Source organism: Danio aesculapii, chromosome 13 (genome assembly GCF_903798145.1).
Source record: "Danio aesculapii chromosome 13, fDanAes4.1, whole genome shotgun sequence".
Taxonomy (NCBI): Eukaryota; Metazoa; Chordata; class Actinopteri; order Cypriniformes; family Danionidae; genus Danio; species Danio aesculapii.
Window position 1 is genome coordinate 40,158,106 of NC_079447.1, and position 21,415 is coordinate 40,179,520.

The following is a 21,415-nucleotide window of genomic DNA, read 5'->3' on the forward strand; positions in this document are numbered from 1 at the left end:
AAGTCACTTTCCAAAACCTTTTCATTCAATGTTCCACACTGGTGGAATCATCTTCCCATTCCCACTCGGATTGCTGATATCTTGGTATCCTTCAAACGACAACTTAAAATGCTACGACCAGGTCACCAGTTTTATAATTGCAAAAGGTCTCCAGAGAATGATATTTTCACATTATATTTTCTTTTTCCAAATCATGAAATAAATTGTGAGAAGTGCATTCTGTTGATTAAGCAATTTGTTATCCTTCATTTCCTACAGAACTAAGAACGTATGCTCAAGGTAAATGAACTTAACATCTTTTCTTTTATGTATTGATCCATGCCAAGGTAGTGTCAATAGTTACTAAAGAGCATTGGTGAATGTGTTCTCTTCATTCACACTCCATTCCAAATGCAGTACGCTTTGGACATTGTTCTGATTTGTAGTGTCGCCAGTTTTCAAAGCAAGTTACTGTGATGTGTTATTTCAGTTACTTTAACAAAAGCAACAATATAAAAATACTTTGCAATGCAAATGGGTTATGGTTTCATAGTGTCACATTGCTATTAGTTTTAATTTGACAAGACTTTTCAGGGCTCAAAATTAAGGGTTTACCAAATGTATCTGTGACCACACCAAAAATAAATAAATAATTATTTCTCTACCACACATTTTAAATAATGTGTCAAAACAAGCAAAATATAGCTGTATATGGGTACTTTTTATTCAACAAAACCTTTATTAAAAAACAAAACAATTTACAAGAAAAATAGGTCTCATATTGTCAGTTAACTACAAATAAATGAGAAGTTAACCTCCAATTAAAGCAATGTTATTGTAACAACAATGATAATTAAACCATATTAACAAAAATAACTGTAAGCAACTGTGCACACGGTTAACGTTAGGCCCATTAATAATCTGTTCAAAGAATGTTTAAAGTGAAAGCAACTGCTGCTGCTTACAAATTTTTTTTTTTAAATAAATAATTAAATAAATCTGGAGCTCTTGAAAGCAGCAGGACTGTGGGTCCGCGAGCATGGCTTTTTATTTTTATCCAGTCTATTTCGAAGATAACTAATCGCACCAGTTGCGCTTTCAGGCATGGTTGCAACAAAATGGGAGCGTACACGCTTTTTAAACAGTCACGTGCAACACATCACCTGTGCGCGCGACCGATCGGTATTTATCTGCCTTTTTTTGCTTGCGTGAACTCAATTATTTTTGCCAGCCATGCTGCTTTTTCAATTCTAAGACCACATTTGCACGCATATTGATCCATCCTTATTGTCGAACCCTGCTTTTAAGAAAACTATACTTTAATTTTTTTTTTTTTTTTTATATTATGTTTATATTATTAATTCAAGCCAATGTAAGAAACATAATGGAAGTGGAAAATATCTAATAAGCTGCTGTTTTATATTATGATATATAATATTTTTTCATTCTATTAATAATTTACTGTATTTTTTGGTCAAATAACTGCAATCTTGGGGAGCAAAACCATTAACTGTTCCCAAACTTGACAATAGCAAATGGAATCTATCGGAAGAACAAAACATGAAATCCATATTTTATTACACCAGAGAACTGACTATAAAAAGCAGTTTGCAGATAAATTTCACATTCACTGGTTTACATATACAGTCAAATTTGGATTTGTAATATCTCAATGTAATGCTTATCTTGCTATAACAGAAATGAATGTTAATGTATGTCTTACAAATTTTAAATAATATAATTTTCCTAACAATTCAGTAAAATTTCTCCCCTCAGTGCTTTTTACAGATAGTTGCAGACTTTGCATTGTATTATTACAATAACCATTGTCAAAAATGTCATGCAATTCTATTAAATCCGCATGAAGTTATGAGACATAAAAAAAAAACTATTCATGAATAGACAGTCTTTGCTGTAATGATTCTCATAGCAAATTTTACCTAGGGTGTTTTCCTGTCATTGAGCCCTGTGGGTTGGTAGAGTCAGCATTACTTGGAGCAAAACTGGGCTCTCGAATGGCACCTCCATGTGGTGGCGTGGACCTTGTGGGTTTATAAAACTGTAAAAGACATAACAAAGGAAGACAGATGTTAAATATCATATTGTTATCTGTGGGTCTTGTCAAAATTTACTCAATGCATTTTAATTCACAGTTGGCAGCGTATGCAGCATTGCAAGCTGAGCTCAGGCTTCTGTACACTACACTTCAACACTTTGGATTTGACAAAGATGTGTCCAGGTTCCACTGATGTTCAGATAATCCTACAGACCTCTGTGGAACCAGCAGACAAATCCAATTTAAATTTCACACCTTGAAAGACTTCCCCATAAAAACCCATTTCTGCTTTGGGCAGAATGCACACAATGATCTAAATGTCAGAGAGATACTTAATCTCCTCCACGAGTCCACCTTCACTCCACAGAGTCGAGTGGAATAGAAGCGAGCGATGAGAACCGATGGCTGATGGGAGATCAGAGAAGGGCACTAGAGTCACTCTAATTGGATAATATAGCACTTTCAGAACTATGTAAATCTAAGCAATGTCCCAATGGCTTCCTCTTGTGTGGGAACAATACGTGCAGTGCAGAAAGTACCACATTTCTCCTTTTTCTTTCCTCCATTTACATTTATGCTTTTGGCTGATGCCTTTTCCTACAGTAGAGTGACTAACACTGAACTCAAAGTACACATTTTATCAGTTCATGGATTCCTTGGGGATCCAATCCAGTGGTTAGAGACTGTTTGAGCTACAGATGTGTAGAAACTTCATTGCAAATTACTTAAAAATGTGCAGCTTATGCGCATAATTTAGTAACTCGTTATTTTCTTTTTTGCAAATGATGACTGGGAGCGTCTTTACATTATGATTTGAATGCATCATGTAACATCCCAGCCTACAGGACTTTATTCATCGTAATAAAACAGAAGCTTGGAGGAAATGCCTTGTGTTTCTGAAATATTGACACTGCCTTGACAAAGAAATGACATATGCAGTCAGCTTGACATTTTTTAAACCCTGAAGATAGCTGACAATACATATGTGAAATGTAGCCCACACACAACGCCGCAGGCAATTTGATTATGTTTGAAGTGAGTTGTGTGTTTAAAAACACTTACATAAACCTTTTTCTTTTATTTCTCAACAAAAGTTAGTTAGTTATAACTTTAGATTTTGATATACAGAGGAGATCAAAACGAGAGAATTGATAAACAACAAAAAAAGTCATTTCATCTTTCAAATACTGAAGGAATTTTAGCTGTTGTTTTACTACATTAGCAGATCAGTTTAAAAACTAACCAAGGGACTTTAACAAAAACCCTTTATTTTGTGGATATTGTTGTGATCTAAATTGGAGAACAACAATGTTTGTAGAGGGAAAAAGATTATCGCTAAAACTTTAGAAGGTGACAGTTGCCAAAATTGAGTAGGAATTCTACATGCCCTTGCTTTGAATAACATCAGCTCACCTGTAGCCACTAGTTTCTCACACTGGTCTGCTGTGATCTTGATCATCTCCAGTCTCTTCCACAGTTCATTGACTCTAGTGGGCTTATTACCCATAACTTTGTCACCAACAAATATTCAAAGACTTTCAATCAGGTTTAGTTTAAGGCTCTGAACTGGTCATTTCATTATTTCAACGTTTTTAGCTTCAACACACTGTGTAGACTTTTTGTTGTGTGATGGGGCTAATTGCTTCATTGTCCTGCATGACAATTACTGGCTGATTACGTGATGAATGCAGGGAAGGAACCACATGATTCTGAAGGTTCATAACATGATAAACATTTGCATTCATTCTTCAGTCTGGATCAGGACCACAAAGGTATTCAATCTGGACTCGACTCCATTTCGTATTGCAAGACCATACGTAAAGAATTCAAATTGTGGATTTTCTTCATTGATAAATGCACAAACCTTGCAAATTAACTGTTTAGTTTTTTGTATTTTTGTAAAAGAAAAAATACGAGCCGAAATAAATTTGAAGGCAAAATATTCAAAATATTCCTGCGTGACTCTGTTGTCATGACATCCATTGATACTGCAAGGCTTCATGTGATCGAGCGGACTAATTCAAGTTGAATGGACAGATAAGTATGTGTTTATTTTGCCACAAGCCAACACAAAGTCATTCTGCTTGATTTGTAAAGAGACAATTGGGGTTTGAAACAGTGGAAATGGGAAACGCCATGTTGAAACGAAACACGGACAATTTGAACGGCAGAATCCACAAAATACAGACCGCAAAACTACAACACCTAAAGTTTTCATTACACATGTTTTGTATTTTCCACCTTTTTTGGGGGATGGGTCTGGATAAAGACCTCGTGAAGTTGCAATCTGAGCCCACTATTATTGCCCACACCTAACCCTACCCCCCACAGTGACGTCACTAGCTCCATTGAGTGCATTTAATCTTAGCTTGCATCATCATGGCTGCATCCAGAGAGTCTTTTTGGCCTACCTTTTGTTGTGTTTTGTGCAAAAATTATATTTTAGCACTTATATTAGTGGTTTTGCCACATTTAGTATTTAATCCAGTATTTAATGTGTTTTGAATGCAAATGCCACTTTTTTTAAAGAAATATAAATATTGTTGACTTGTGATGCATGATATGGATGTTTATTAAAAACAAGTTATGTAAATTAAATTGGTCTGGACCTTTGACCTTAATAAAAATTCAGATTTGGACCTTTTAACGTAGACATTGAGAACCCCTGCCCTAAACAAAGACACTTTATCATCGCTTTATTATTTCTCCATTTGATGAAGAAGAGAATAATATCTCCCATTTTACCCAAATAAACACAGCTTGCTTGAACTTTGTACCAGTTCTCTGATCAAACAACATGCTCCTCAGTAAAGGTTAAGACCCCGGTATACTTCAAATTAATAAAAAAGTTACATCATATTTAACAAAATCTGGCTGAAACAAAGTTTTTTTGAGTTTTTTTGACAATTAGAAACAGCTCACCAAAGTAATCTGTGTTGAAAGTTTGTTTTGGTCCTGAACAACTTTAAGCTATACCATTGGTCAGTGATGACCAAGCATCTATGAGTGTGTTGTGGAACTCCACCTTCTTTGACTTTGATTCTTTGATTGTCGTTGATTCAGCGCAACAACACCAAGTTTGCAACATATATACACTGGAGGGTCGAGTAGCAGAGCAGTTACAGGTTTATTCGCACATGTACGATCGCTCATGGAAAGACTTGGAGGGTTTCTCACACCAGTCGAGAAGCAAAACTGTGTCACACCACATCTAATAAAGTTCTGAACATTGTTCAATTCAGTGTCTGTCCACAGTAAATATAAAGCAATGTGATGTTCTGCTGTGGTGCTTCTAGCATAGAAGGCTGTTTGCCAGATGTTTATTAAACTGCTCTGCTCTTACATTGTTGTTATGTTTAGAAGTACATTCAAGCAGCATGACACATTTAAAACCCCGCCTACAACACTGTGAGGGTGCCAAAACGTTTGGAAACAGTATATCTTCACTCTGCCTTTTCAAACTTCTTTTTGCCTTCAAAAAAAGAATGAAAAATAACTTCATCTGAAGTAGGCATGGACTGGTATAAGATTCTGACGGTATGATAACCGTTTCACGGTTTCACAGTATTGTGATTATTGCTCTAAAATATATTCTATTTAAATGTCTGGGTAAAAAAATAAGAACTTTTTTCCCCTTTGAACACAACATATTTTATTTTAAGGAACATAGAAAATAATTTGTAACAGTAAACATGTCAGCCTATACAGTATAATTAAAATAAATCACAGACTTCTGCTGTCTTCATTAGTTTTAAAAACACTGAATTTATTACAGTTTAAAATGGCATTTTTAGATATCTTTTCTGCTGGAGATACTGTTGTCGAAAAAACTTTAAACAAAGAACATTTTACCGGTTTTAAAACCTTGACTTTTCCAAAATGCATACCTTGAAAACGGTTGCCATCCCATGCCTAATTTGAAGTATACCGGGACCTTTAGTCCAGCATTTTGATTCTACTGATGAAAGTTTTGGTCCCTGGAGACTTTCAGTCTAATTATTTTGTCTTTCTGTTGATGACCTGCCTTTTTGGGGGACTTAAATGAGTTAGTGGCAATATAAAGTTGTCATATTCTAGAAATCACAGATTTGGCCAATTTCTATAAGGATTATCCATTTGGTCTTCATCTGGACAATCTGCTGTTGGAGAGTTTCAGTCACTTTAGACAGGCTCGCCATCTTGCAAAGGTTGCAGGTTAAATTCCATTTGTTAGATAGTTAATAGGATTGCCTCTAGTTAATTTGTATACTGTGCTTCAGTCTTCAAAATGTGCAACTTGTGAAATATGTTTAAAAATCAGCTATTTTATTACTGGTAGGATGATTTACATATGACTAAGCAATCACCTTAAAATTTTTAAGATTATGGGTTGTTCTTTAACTTTGATTTTTACAGTATTGCTGACATTTAAGCAGTTACATTATGTTATTGTTTTCTGTTAATTTATAGCCTCCTTTCTTTTCACATTAAACAAATTTGCATATGTTTATGAATTGTGACAATACATGTGCTATTTAAAATACCCCGCTAGAGAGAAAAAGTAAAAGCATTGCAAAAGCATTGAAGAGAGAGCAATAGAAAGAGAAGAAATAAAACTGGAGCAGAAAGTGATGACTAATGCTGAGGAAAAAGGTATGGAATACGGTGAGCTAAGATGGTTATAATATATTCTGTAGCCATTGTAAGATTTAAAAAACATTTTCCAAACACAAACATATTCTGGCACAAGTAAGATACGTATATGCTGATTTATGATTCACTGACTCACTACAGCAAATCTTAAAAATCATTTCCTCAAACAGGTTTGAAAAAGCTGTCTGATTCATTCAAGGATAGAAATGGTAATTTCTGAATTTAAGGTCAACCCTTTATCACATTGGTAACTAGTATTAGAAAAGCTAGAAGCCTATCATTACTGAAGCAGTCAATTTCTTTTTCCTTAGAGATGCACTTTGACCACCCTCAAAAAAACCTGTTCAGGCAATCGAAAATGACTTCATCCGAAGTCTTTTGAAAGCTTGTCTTTGAAGATGCATTTTCCTTCTTTTCCAAAGCACAGCCACCTACATTTCCAGAAAAAAAGCTTTTAAACAAACATGCATGAATGCGCTACTTAGCTGTTAAATTAACCAGGTGAATTCAGCCAAAATGTCTTAATATTTAGAAAAAAACAAAAAAGACCTAACATATTACAATTTTATATATTGCCATTATCTACATAAATATCTAAAAACAACTTTGCTCATGCAGCATATCTACAGAGGTCAAAAATGTTTTCATCAAAAAATTATTGTCACATTACAATTAGTATTTTTTTATGCTTTGATTGACATATTTCTTTACCAACATCAGTCCCGATTTAACCTTAAAATGACAATTTGTTTAAATTATTTAATTGTAGTTTTTAAACAGTAATACAACTAAAATAACTAGCTAAATAAAAACAATAAAGGAAAAAAATAAAAATAAACAAAGAAACAAACTTGCACACAAACACTCTTATGTACATTAAATCCTTTTAATTAAATACTTCAACATAATAATTAGTTTGACTGATTTGTCATGTAGTGTCTAAAACTGAGATGCCCAAAGTAGGGCCTGCGGGCCAAAGTTGGCCCAAGATAACCTTTGATTTGGCCCGCCATCCCATCTGAAGAGAGGGCGAATGATGGGGAGGTGGTTGGGGCGAATGGCTTAGACAGATATCGACGATTCGAATTTAATGTAAACGTTTGTTTCTTTGTTTTATTGCTGAATTACAAACAAGCCAACTAAAATTAAATGTTGTAAATAAATCTGACTTTTAAAATGTAAATACTGTCACTTGACAATGCATAAGACATCTGCGAGCAAATTAAGGCAAAGACAGGAGAAGCTCAAATTCTGTATTGAACTCCATTGTGTTATAAATGGGATTGTTTATGTTTTTACTGTAATACGTTCATTATAAAATGTTCAAAATGATATTGCATTAGTATAAAGCAACATTCTAAATATTTTAAAATATTACTTAATAAATTAGCAAATTACCCATAGCAAAATTAATACATATGTTTTGTTAGGATGCTCCAATCGAGATTTTTGCAGCCGATACCAAATAGCGAGATGATGGGCCGATATTGAGTACTGATTCTAATGCTTCAAGCTTTAAAATGCTTCAAGCACATTTTCCTTCAAAGTATGAACCTTAAGGGAAGATCTTGCCTTACCTAAGAGAATACATGAAGGATGCAGCATATAACACCTTAAACACGTGTCTTATAACCAGTTAGGTGTGAACATGCCAGAAGCAGCTTTACAGAAAATAATTAATTCATTCATTTTACTTCAGCTTAGTCCCTTTTTTATCAGGGGTCACCACAGTGAATGAACCGCCATAGAAAATAACAAAACACAGATTTGAAAATCGGTAAGAAAAATGGCAAACAATGCAATTTGGAAATATTGCATAAGATGTTAAAATGCACACCTATAAATCTAATACTTCCTTACTAAAAAGAAATAGGCCTATAACCTTCTGTATAGTACAAGACGTATCTTTACTGCTCTAATTATTTAACCTGAGAAACATAATGCTTAAGACATCACTATATGTGCCTCTAGCGATCTGTTGTCTTGCTGATTCACTCTTGTCACCATGATTTCTGGGTATTTTAACTAATTCTTTTGGGATCACAGAGTCGATATGAATATCCGAGAGAGGTCGTAAGGTTGGATGAGACACTAGATAGGGGCGGTCGCTCTGCTCGCGTCACAGCAGCAACACTGGATATGCAGTGGCTGCACTTGCATCACTCACACGAGTACAATCCAATACATTGTATAAACAGGTTGCTTTGCATCAGAATATATTTTAGCAGTTGTGATTGAGTGCATCGATCGCACATGCCCCATGCATCTTTTACCTCCTCGCATGTTGTGGATGCTGCAGGCTATGTATAATATATGGGAGCGCACATGCATCTTCCCTTTGTTTGTAGGGCCGGCCATGTACATTTGGGGACCCTAAGTAGAATAATTTAGGGGCCCTGCCTTGCTCTAAATAGTGGAGTATTGTCATTGAAATACATTGAATAGTATTGCCACAATGATTATATTGCTTATTAAATACAATTAATGAAACAGAAAAGTAAAGCTTGATTTCTTCTACTTAATAACTCTCTGAATGACTTGGACATTTTAAAACAGCACTGTTTTTGTCAACTATCAGCTTCAAAAATGAAGAATTAATAAAGGACCAGTGATTCTTACTTAGCATCCTTCTGGAGTGTTTAAAACACATTAATTTGGCAAACAGACTGAAGATTCTATAAAAAAATTCAAGGTTTAGGTTTATTTTTTGTAAATTCCAAAAGCAAAAGCACTGCAATGAAACGACACTGGGCAATAAGTGATTAAATGCAAAAATTAAACTTTAATAAAAATGTGATTTTTTAATTTTATTTTCAGTGAAAATTTATAAATATTTAAGTACTAAAGCACTGTCAATGAAGATAATTGTAAAATGCAAATAAATGCACCACTAGCAGGTTGTGGGGGTCCCCTTGTGGCACCGGGGCCCTAAGCAGCCACTTAGTTCGCTTATAGGGAGGGCCGGCTATGTCTGTTTGTGATCTCAAAAACAAACAAATCTGTGATCAGTTTATGAGATCGGCCAGATTGACAAGTACCGATTGAGTCTTTAAATGTGATTATCGGCCAATAGCTTTTGAGATTCCTGACACATTCAGTGATAGACGGCAATAACTCACACACATCTTACCTTAAATAGATCTAAACTGTGTTTCCTACAAAAATACAAAGCAGGTTATGTTTCCCAGCTGACTTTTTCTTTTTTATTTAAACGAATTTAAACGAATATTTAAAATGACATATCAACAGAACAAAACCGAGATGTGACCACAATCTGAGCACTTGGAATCAATATACTTTACCCACAGCTGTTTTTCAGTCATTTATAACCCTCATGCCCATGTCAGAGCTACAATTCACTCATGTTTTCGTCGGTCTTTTAGAGATTTAGTCACTGGTGACAGCATTATACCGGGTAAGTGTCTGCTTTTATATTTGGTGTCTGATTAATATTTGCTAGAATAGGGAAAATCTATTTGTTCACTTTTGCTATTTATACTTTGACTTGCATTTCAACGTATTTATTTTTTCCACTTAACTGCAAATTAGAATAGAAACAGTATAAAAAGCACACAAACATACTGACAGTTATAGGTACTAAATACTGTTGTGAGTCAATGATGCTAATATTCGGCACAAATACATCGATTTCCCCTTTCTGGCTGCTCTTTCTATAAATGAATAATGTAGAAGCACTGTCCATACGTGTTACCTCGACGGTTAGTAACGTTTTTTGGCAAAAAAAAAAAATAAAAAAAAAAAAGAAGAGAAGATAAATCACGGTTTAATTTGTTATTATTAGATTATTTTAAAATGTCACCTATCCTGCTGTATATGAACTAAGATTGGTCAACGCATGAGGAGGCTAGGCTAACCTAGCTTAAATTTTGATTAAATTATTTTCTAATCGGTTGCCTGTTGTGTCATGAACATACTTTCTCGGAATTCTCACCTGTTCGCCAAAAATGACTCATTATATCCCTGGCAATGTCTGACACCGGCGCATACTGTAATAGATGTTCCAGGCACGAAAGCTTGACAGGCGTAACAACAGTAACTAAGGAGGGCGGGGCTTAGCGAAGGGTCGATTGCCTTGCCAACAAACATTTTTTGCTTAACTAGCACTAGGAAAAATATTACAGTTATAATGAGGATATTTTCTGTCCTACCAAATCTTGTGCTAGCATAAAATAAATTAAGACTAATTATAAAAAAAAAATAATAATAATAAAGGGAAAAAGCATGAAATATGAACATTTCAATAAAAATAAATATCATTTAATCATAATTAATATTAACACAGCAAAAATGAAAAAAGCAAAGCAAAACAAAACAAATAAAGCAAAGCAAAGCAAAGCAAAGCAAAACAAAACAAAACATGCCAATGGGTAATTCACTAAAAGCTCTCGAATTTTTGGACCACACACGCAACAAACTACTTAAACTTTTATCAAATTAAGTTCAGCATACAGATATTGAAATCTTAGAATAGCAAATGCATCACACGAGGCCAGCAAATGTGATGTTTACACATGCCAAAATGTTATTAAGAAAGATAATGATCATATTTGGGGGAAAGAGTGCTGTACAAAAGAGCTGAAAATTGAGACTACATAATAAAACTGCACTACCGAAGATTATTTCAAAATTGCATTGCGGAGACCACCTCAGACAACGTAATGGCACATATGAAAGCTGTAAGAGAGAGTTCCTCACAGCATGAGCTAACATGGTCCAATATATGGGATGTATAGTCAATAATAAACTCATTGGGATTTAACACATGTCTATGTTCAAAGGTTATTGACGCATCTGCTTTCAACAGAGTTGCATGAGGCTGAACACATGCTGCTTTCTGAGAAGTGCTGTCTGGAGGGGATGCTAGTGTAATGGATATTTTAATTTAGCCATAATGACATGCAAAACCATCACCTAGTTCAGGATTATAAAATCTGTATGACGTGTCCCATGCTAGATGGTAATTGTTTTAAATGCCATGTCAGTGAGGAGTTTCTTTGTAAGTGTGCTACATGTCACAGGGTTCATAGAGCTGTGAATTATGCTTCTTGCTCATCCTATAATGACAGCTGTTTGAAATGAATATTTCACACCCATGATAGTCAACAAATAATGCACATTTGCATGGCAAACACCAGCTTATTATCTGTATTAATAATGTTTGTTAGGCTGAACGTTCAGTCAGTGGTGTTATATATAAGGTTATGGCTAACTTTAAACATTTAATAATCTTCTAAGTTTCACAGACATTACTACCAGTGGTTTCTCTAATCAATACGGGCCTTCACTTCATCCTATATTCACTGCAATTCAGATAATTACTCAAAGAAAAACACTAAACATCATGTGTCAAAAGCTGGATTTGGCTTGCGCTTGGACGTCTTGTGACAGTGTCTCATTGCTGTAGCGATTATACATCACACTGAGTTTGAGTGACATTCAAATTACCACTGCGTTTGCCATGCAAATAGCCTGTATCGGCTTATCTGTGATGGATCTGCTAGTTGGAGCGATTGAGAAAGGGATGAATATTAACTAAATCTTCACACAGAATGCAGAGAGATGGTCTACATTGTGTAAGACACTGGACTGGCATCTGTGCTGGAAAGACAGAATGATGCAGTAATCACAAACCATCAATGATGGACTAGCATGACTAGCATTATTAGTGAGGCTGTCCTCTGAGACTCACACAGCCTGAATAGCCGTGACAGAGCCTTGTTACAATGAGCCAAGCGCTGTAAAGCGTCATCTGTTCTCACTTCTAATCAATTTTTGTCTGACAATTTGAATGCCCTTACCTAAAAATAAACTGTAAAATTAAACTAAACTGTAACAATTTACCCTGGTGACAAAATCTTATGAGATAAGAAAAAGGTCTTATGTTGCATGGGAATATTTTTGTCAATAGCCTAAAAATACACTGTATGAGTTCAAATTAATTAATTCATTCATTTTCTTTTTGGCTTAGTGCCTTTATTAATCAGGGGTTGCCACAGCAGGATGAACCACCAACTTATATAATATATGTTTTACACAGCGGATGCCCTTCCGCCACAACCCAAGACTGGGAAACACCCATACACTCTCATTCATACACATACACTACGGACAATTTAGCTTATTCAATTCACCTATAGCACATGTCTTTAGACTGTGGGGGGAAACAGGAGCACCCGGAGGAAACCCACGCCAACATGCAAAACTTACAGAAACACACAGAAAAGTCAACTGACCCAGCTGGGGCTCGAATCAGCAACCTTCTTGCTGTGAGGCGATCATGCTACTCACTGCGCCACCGTGGCACCCGAGTCAAAATTATTGATTTATTTTTATGCCAAAAATCATTAGAATATTAGGTGAAGATTATGTTTCATGAAGATACTTTGTAAATGTCCTACCATAAATATATCAAAACTTAATTTCAGAATAGTATTGTGAATTGCTAAGAACTTAATTTGAACAATTTTCTTGATCAGTCAAGATTACAGAATTTCAAATAGTTGTATTTCAGACAAATATTTCCCTTTACTAACAAATTATACATCCATATAAATCATTTTCAATAATCTTTCATGTAATAAAAATTTATTTAAAAACAAAAACTTTTTTTTCAACAGACACACTGTTACAGAAACACACCATGAAGTGTAAAACATATGAATGGAGTATCCGTGACGTCACCCATAGGTTTCTAAGGAACCCAAAAGAAGCTACCAGTAAGCGTGTCCAACCGTCACCACTTTGTTCGCGCGTCATCGTACTGCCCTGGGAACACCAAACAAGGGCAAATAGGCAGAGCGTGAGCAGAGCTACAGATGCCTGCTAGCAGTTTGCTAAATACTTTATTACCTGCGACCTGTGTTTATTCCTGTGTTTATTACCTGTGTTCTGACCACATGTGCTTGGTGGTATACTATATCAATAAAGTGTTTAGACATTGAAAAACACTGTTGTAAAACAGTACATTGAGTCACTAAACATTGTTCTTATGATGTTTTTCTACAGGAGGAAAATGTAAATTACTTCCAAATACTTCAAGTATAGTCTGCGTTCAAGTATAGTCTGCGTTTGTAAATGCAAGGCTGTTGATGAAATCCAGGCATAATACTATATAATGTTTCAGATGACTGTTCTAGATCCTACAGCTAATCAGCCTGACAGATTCTGGAGTGCATTACAGGTCTAAAGAAAAATATGAATTATCTTAATTAAAAAAAAAACATTTATATATATATATATATATATATGGTATACAAGTATATAATTTCACTCACCTGGGAAACGGAGGCAACGTGACGGGTTTCTGAGCACAATAACGTGCATACAGCATGCCATATCATCTGATAATTGTAAGAAATATTTCCAAAAAGCAACTGACTGTGTACTGTGTGACTATGTACTGCATATACATCGAAAATATGATGTATATGCCGAGTTCAGTTGCTAATCAGCTGGAATCAGCTGAGGTGATGGCGACCAGCGAGACCTAGGTATCATTCAAGTGGCCATGCCCTTAATTATGCAGACTTAATATAACCTAATATAAAGGAAACAGATGAGTTAAAAAAAATCATCCCCCTCACAGTTGTCATGAATGGTAATATTAGCTATATGAACCAAAATCGTTCTTTATACCAGGCTGTAAACACCGCTTTTTTTCTGTTGGCCATTTTAAAGGTGGGGTCAATAGAAATTTGCTCTATTATGGAGCCAGGACTATTAAGACGAATTGCAGTTTCAGTTACTTCTGTATTTGTTTCACGAGGGAGAGCAGGAGGTTGTCGCTTGATACACACATGCATAGATATAACCAACATTTTGTTTTATTGTGTGTGTGTGTGTGTGTGTGTGTGTGTGTGTGTGTGTGTGTGTGTGTGTGTGTGTGTGTGTGTGTGTGTGTGTGTGTGTGTGTGTGTGTGTGTGTTTGTGTGTGTGTGTGTGCGTGTGCGTGTGTGTGTGTGTGCGTGTGTGCGTGTACGCTTAAGTCCATATGCATGTTTGTGTGTTTACATAACCTTCTATGTATTTGATAGTGAACAAAAAACAGAAGATAGAATGTAAAGTGAGTCTGACAGCTCACTTTCTGTGCATATGCTTAATGCCTGTACACTCAGAAAAACAAATATATACAGTATATAAGAGTTTAAACTGACAAGACTTTGAATCATATGCAAATATTTGGTTGTTGTTGCTAGAATAAGTGAAGCTCAAGCTCTAAAGGCATTGTTCTTTTTTGAAAATGGAGGATATCAGCTGAATAAAATATAAAGATATACACTAAACAGTCATTTTGGTTCCTCTTAATAAATGCACTTCAAAACGGTCCATGGGGTAATTTTGCTGAAACTTCATAGACATATTCAGGGACTACCTAAAATATCCATTACAATTTAAAAGAGCATAATGGAATTCTTTCAAATAATTTTAAGCATAACTAGCTGAGAACCATTGTTTTAGTCATTCAACTTTAAAAATGAACAAAATCAACAAATGAATGTGTTGAAAATATTTTAACGAAATCCCTTGTGTGAAAATTAATAAAACAATACTAATAACCCATCATGCACATCAAATCAGATATCTAGAATCAGAACAGTCCTTCCTGGTTTTACACACAATTTGCTCTTCCGTGTTGGGTCACACAAAATGTACAATTAAATATTTGTGCAGGTTATGCTAAGTTAGCCAGCTAAGCTGATATGTTGAATGGCTAGCTTACGAATTGACACATTTATTTCACATGAAATATTCAACCATAAAGTAATATTTTAGTATTTTTAATCAATCGCCTAATGAACTATCAATAAGCTTTATGCACAGCAAGTGTTTTTCAGCCAATGGTAAGCTTCCGATGAAAGCTTAATGTGACTATTTTGAATTTCAGGTTCCTTTTACAGCAATGGTGTTGTAATGTCATTAAAAACATTCAGTTAAATAGAGTTTAGCATCCATTTATTTGTTTAATCGTAAAAATTTGATGAAAAACTGTGTAAGCGGTATCTGCGTCAGTACCAGCAAGCAAGTGCAGAAACTCCACTAATACTGGGGTAAAATAAATTGTCATATTTTAAAGACATGGCAGGGGAAAACGCTACGGTTACTAAAGTAACCCTTCGTTCCCCGAGGGGGGGAACGGAAATGCTATGTGGAAACTTCCACTATGGGGATTTCGTCAGAATCCAATCATCTGAAAGAGTATAAAAACGGGCCAATGAAATGCCAATGAGTTGGCAGCGTCAGCGTGCACAGCTGGCGTCAATGACAATCAGTCATGCTATAAAGACGCAGCCAGTGCCATGCTCGACATCCTTTTCTAGCTGAAGAGACTTTCACGCTCAACAGCTAAGGGACAATCGTTGTGGCGAAGGAACATAGCATTTCCGTTCCCCCCCTCGGGGAACGAAGGGTTACTTTAGTAACCGTAGCGTTCCCCTTCGGATGGGGAACTCCAATGCTATGTGGAAACTTCCACTATGGGGAAATCTATGGAAAACGCCACAACGAAAGAACCTTACTGCGCCCCTGGCGAAGGGTGTGCCACGCAGTAGAGCAAGCGCACCTACAACACCCCGAGACACAGTCTTCCAACGTGTCCCCTGGCCCTCACTTACCTGTTCAGAAACGGTTATATTTTTCGGGGAGTCGCAATAACCCTGTAAAAAGGTTTTGATACGACAGTACGTTGGGAAAGCGTTCAGTCCCGATAGGGAGGACGCTGCGGAGCTCACCTGCTACCCAGAGGGGAGACCTGGTGACAATCTATGGACCAGCCCAGAGATGGGGGGGTCCTAGCATAAGGATGGTTAGCGGGGAGGGAAGACACGAGCCTGCCCTAGAAGGGGGGGACTATACCGTGGCTGTGTGAACGTATGGGATCGCCAGCGGGGATCACACATAGCAGGCACCTATACCCAGAACGCGGGCTGACCAGCGGGCATGCCGACAACGTAACGGGCCAACACCTGACTCCTCCGCTGAGTCAGGTGCTGGGGGCCTCGGAGGAACTCTGCAGGGTTCGCCAAAGAAATGGGGAACTAAACTGACAAAGCTGAAAAAGCGCACGTATCTCCGGGTTAGGGAGAGTGGCGCAGCAAGCGTGTTTCGACACCTCAACCGAATCGTTTCCTCAATCACCAAGGGTTGCCTAATACCCTTGAGGAAACCGGCTCCACTCGCAGATTGTAACCTTGCAAATGTATTGGGTGTCACCCAACCCGTAGCTCTACAAATGTCTGTCAGAGAGGCGCCGCGTGCTAACGCCCAGGAGGATGCGATGCTCCGTAATGGAGTGCGCTCTCACCCCCGGGGGACACGGCTCACCCTGGCCCAAAGGCGAGGGAGATGGCATCCACTACCCAGTGGGCCAACCTCTGTTTAGATACGGCACTTCCCATCTGCCGACCACTGTAATGGACAAAGAGCTGGTCAGAGGATCTAAGGCTCTGAGTGTGGTCCACATATATTCGCAAAGCGCGAACAGGACACAACAATGAAAGGGCTGGGTCTGCCTCCTCCGCGGGCAGCGCTTGCAGGCTCACTACCTGATTGTTAAACGGCGTGGTAGGAACCTTGGGCACATAGCCGGGCCGGGGTCTCAGGACAACGTGAGAGTAGGCCGGCCCGAATTCTAGGCACGAGTCACTGACCGAAAATGCCTCCAGGTACCTAACCCTCTTAACCGATGCCAACACGACCAGCAGAGCTGTCTTCAAGGACAGAAATCTCAAGGATACTGAGTCGAGTGGTTCGAAGGGATCCCCACGTAGGCTCGTAGCACTACCGCGAGATCTCAAGAGGGTATGAGAGGGGGGCGGGGGAAAACATCCGCCTCGCACCTCTGAGGAACTGGATGATGAGGTTATGCCTCCCCACGGTGCCGCCATCCACGCATCCTGATGAGCGGAGATGGTGGCCACGTAAACCCTCAGTGTGGAGCGCGACAGCCTTCGCTCCACCTGTCCTGAAGGAAAGAAAGCACAACACTGATCTGGCAAGATCGGGGGTCTTCTCGGCGAGAAGCGCACCACTCAGTGAATAGACTCCACTCCAGGGCGTAGGCATGCCTCGTAGAGGGTGCACTAGCCTGAGTGATGGTATTAACCACCGCCACCGGTAGGTTACCTAAGTCTTCCTCGTCGCGTCTTATGGACCCCACGTGGAGGTTCCACAGAACTAAGCGAGGGTGCCAGATGGTGCCCTGTCCCTGAGAGAGTAGGTCCTCTCTCAAAGGGACTCGCCAGGGGGGGCGTCGCGAGGAGGGAGAGTTCTGATATCCAGGTCCGGTTGGGCCAGGGGCGCAACTAGCAAGACCTGCCCCTCGTCCTCCCTGACCTTGCACAGAAACTGCGCGAGTAGGCTCACTGGGGGGAGTGCATACTTACGCATGACTCGGGGTGGAGTCGCCATTCTCCCGGGGAAGGAGCTGCCGTGAGAGCCTGTTGGCCGCACGGTTGAGCCCATCCGGGGTGTGAATAGCAAGCAGCGACTTCAGCCGCGTATGACTCCAGAGGAGCAGACGGCGAGCGAGCTGAGACATGCAGCGGGAGCGTATACCCCCCATCCGGATGGAATACGCTACCGCGGCCATGCTGTCCGTCCTGACCAGCACGTGTTGCCCCCTCAGCACCGGTAAAAAGCGGCGCAGAGCGAGAAACACTGCCAACAGCTCTAGGCAGTTGATATGCCAATGCAGCTGGGTTCCCCTCCACAGGTCCGCAGCAGCATGCCCGCTACACACGGCCCCCCCACCCCATACTGGAGGCATCTGCCGAAACGACAGCCTGCCTGGACGCCTGACCTAGGGGCACACTGGCCCGTAGGAAGGAGGGGTCCTTTCCAGGGGGTGCGGGTGCGGTGACACAGCGCAGTGACAGTCACTCGGTGTGGGCCCGCGTGCCATGCGCGTCTGGGGACCCGATCGTGAAGCCAATGCTGTAGTGGTCTCATATGGAGCAATCCGAGCGGCGTGGCCGCGGCTACGGATGCCATATGCCCCAGGAGCCTCTGAAATAATTTCAGGGGGACCACTTTTTTTCCTGTCGAACTCTCTCAGACAGTTCAGCATTACCTCGGCGCGCTCTCGTGAGAGGCGCGCCTCCATAGTGATCGAGTCCAGCTCCAACCCGAGAAAGGAGATGCTCTGCACGGGGGCGAGCTTGCTCTTTTCTCGGTTGACCTGAAACCCCAACGGGCGGAGGTGCCGGAGCACCTTGTCTCTGTGCATAATCAATTGCTCCCGAGAGTGGGCTAAAAATCAGCCAGTCATCGAAATAATTGAGCGTGCGGATGCCGGCGAGCCGAAGGGGCGCGAGGGCACCCCCCGCGAGCTTGGTGAAAACTCGCGGAGACAGAGAGAGCCCGAAGGGGAGGACCGTGTATTGCCACGCTCGACCTTCAAACGCAAACCGCAGAAACTGCCGGTGGCGTGGAAGTGTGGAGATATGAAAATACGCGTCCTTCAGATCTATTGCTGCAAACCAATCCTGAGGACGAACGCATCGCGTGATGCGCATCTGCGTAAGCATTCCGAAGCGCAGCCTGTGAAGGCAGCGGTTCAAAATGTGCAGATATAGGATTAGCCATAGCCCACCGCTTTTTTTTTTTTTTTTTTTGGGGCACGATGAAGTGCGGGCTGTAAAACCCGCGCTCCATCTCGGCTGGAGGGCCGGCTCGATTGCATCCTTCGCCAGGAGGACAGCAATCTCCTCTCGCAAGACAGGGGCGGACGCAGGACTGACCCTGGTCGCCCGTGAACCTGGGAGGCCGTTTAGCGAACTGAATCGCATAGCCGAGTCTGGTCGTATGGATGAGCCATTGCGATGGGCTGGCCCGCGCTAACCAGGCAGGCAGAGCCCCCGCAAATGGTCCCACCCGCACGATCGCTGACGTGCCAGCGGCGGGGCAGCGTGGAGTGAGTGGGCTCATCCGGGGAGCGCTGGGGTCCCACAGGAGAGCAGGAGAGGAGATGTTCTCGTCTCGCACTCAAACTCCAGGAGAGGGGCTGGGAGTGGAGAGAAAGGAGACCGTTCTCTCGTGCTCCATGAGCCATTGGCGAAATGCACCGATCCTGCGAGCTGGAAGGCATAGCGTCCCAGACTGGCAGTGTTCGGGCTGTCACATCCGGAGGAGGGGAAAAGTGCTCTTTCACTGAGGATTTTGATGGCGTTTTTTTTTTTTTTTTTACGCCTTTAAATAACGTGCCCCGCCCTCCAGCGGGGAAAGAGCAAATTCCCTCCTCCCCAGATGGCCCGCCTCAGGGACGCTTCGCGGTCCGTTTTACCGAACTTAGCGGCGCCCTGGGCGGGGGACGCTGGTTGCCGGCGCGATGCTCGGCGCAGCCGCGTGGCCGGAGGCGCAGGCGGGGGCGGCGAAGCAAAGCTGCGGGCGGGCGTCCTCGGCGAAAAAGCAGTGGATGTGGATGGCTCGGCGGGGGGGAGCGGTCATACAATCCCGCCGATAGAGACCTCGCCCATCGCCTCCGACTGCTCTATCACTGGCGTGAATTCCTGGGCGAATTCACCGCCAGTGTCGCCGAACAGGCCAGCCTGGGATATGGGTGAGTTAAGAAAGCGAACTTTGTCAACGTCACGCACATCACCAGGTTTAGCCTGAGGTGGCATTCCTGGATCACGGATGTGATCATCGTCCTTCCCAGGGCACACACAGCCGACTTTTTTTTTTTTTTTTTTTGTAAGAGCATAGTCGGTTGCGGTGCGGAGCGCATGCTCAGTCCTGGGTCAGAACCATCCTCGCGCAGCCGGGCCAGCGCCTGCGCTTGGTAGCGCTGGTAGGTGGCCATAGCGTGCATGGTGAGGGGGAAGGCGCACGCAGCACACTGCGTGAGCCTACTGTGCCCATCCAGGAAGAAGGGGATGGGGAGGCTTAGAAGGTCTCGCCTTCATCCTCCACATCACACCCCTCTAATCGGTCCGGCCGCGGAGCTGGGGGATAAACCATCTCCAGAGCCACGGCCGAAGCAGCCTGGGGAAGCACAGCCGCAAAGTCTGCTTCTGGATTCGACGCCGCGCTCAAAGTCCCGGAGGGAGCGAGCGGGTTCGAATCCTCGTCAGACCTTGACAGCCCAACCTCCAAGGATGGTGAGGATGGAAGCGCACGCTGATCGGGCAGAAAAAAGTGCCCTCAGGACAGCGTGAGTTTACTGTGCACTTCCGGGAAGAAGGGGACGGGAGGCTTTGAAGGTCTTGCCTCCTTATATCCTCCACATACACCCATCTAGTCGGTCCGGCCGCGGGGCTGGGGGATAAACCATCACCAGACCCACGGCCGAAGCAGCCCGAGAAAGCACGGCCATCACGTCTGCTTTTAGATGCTAACGCCGCGCTCTCCACCCCGGAGGGAGGGAGCGAGCGGGCTCGCATCCTCATCAGACAATGACAGCCCATCCTCCGATGCAGCGATGGACATCTGACCCCCGGTGTCATCAGGTGAGAGAGCGACCATCCAAGGACGGAGCGCTTCTCTTCACCTGAAGCTTGGATGGAGCGCGTGGAGGAGCGAGAGGTCCACGGCCCGGGGGCGGCGGATTTACTCTCACTGAAACCCTCAGATCTGCCCGAGTGCCAACCGCAGTGCGGGGGACAACTGGGGTGGGTGGCTCTTTTGCAAGAGCGAGCCGCGATCTTAACTGCGCAACAGACATGACATCAGTGATGGCATGCACTGCCCGCGAGCACCGCATTAACATGCTGGACCCCCAGACATGAAACG

At 41.3% G+C, this 21,415-nt stretch overlaps 1 protein-coding gene across 1 annotated transcript in view; it reads right to left on the reverse strand.

Moving 5' to 3' along the window:
* LOC130239190 (pro-neuregulin-3, membrane-bound isoform) overlaps window positions 1–21,415 on the reverse strand; it is a 655,667-nt gene that overhangs the window by 20,114 nt on the left and 614,138 nt on the right. The window contains exon 7 of the mRNA XM_056470247.1: window positions 1,920–2,038. Within this exon, the coding sequence (XP_056326222.1) occupies window positions 1,920–2,038 (119 nt within the window). The remainder of the gene's footprint in view (window positions 1–1,919; window positions 2,039–21,415) is intronic.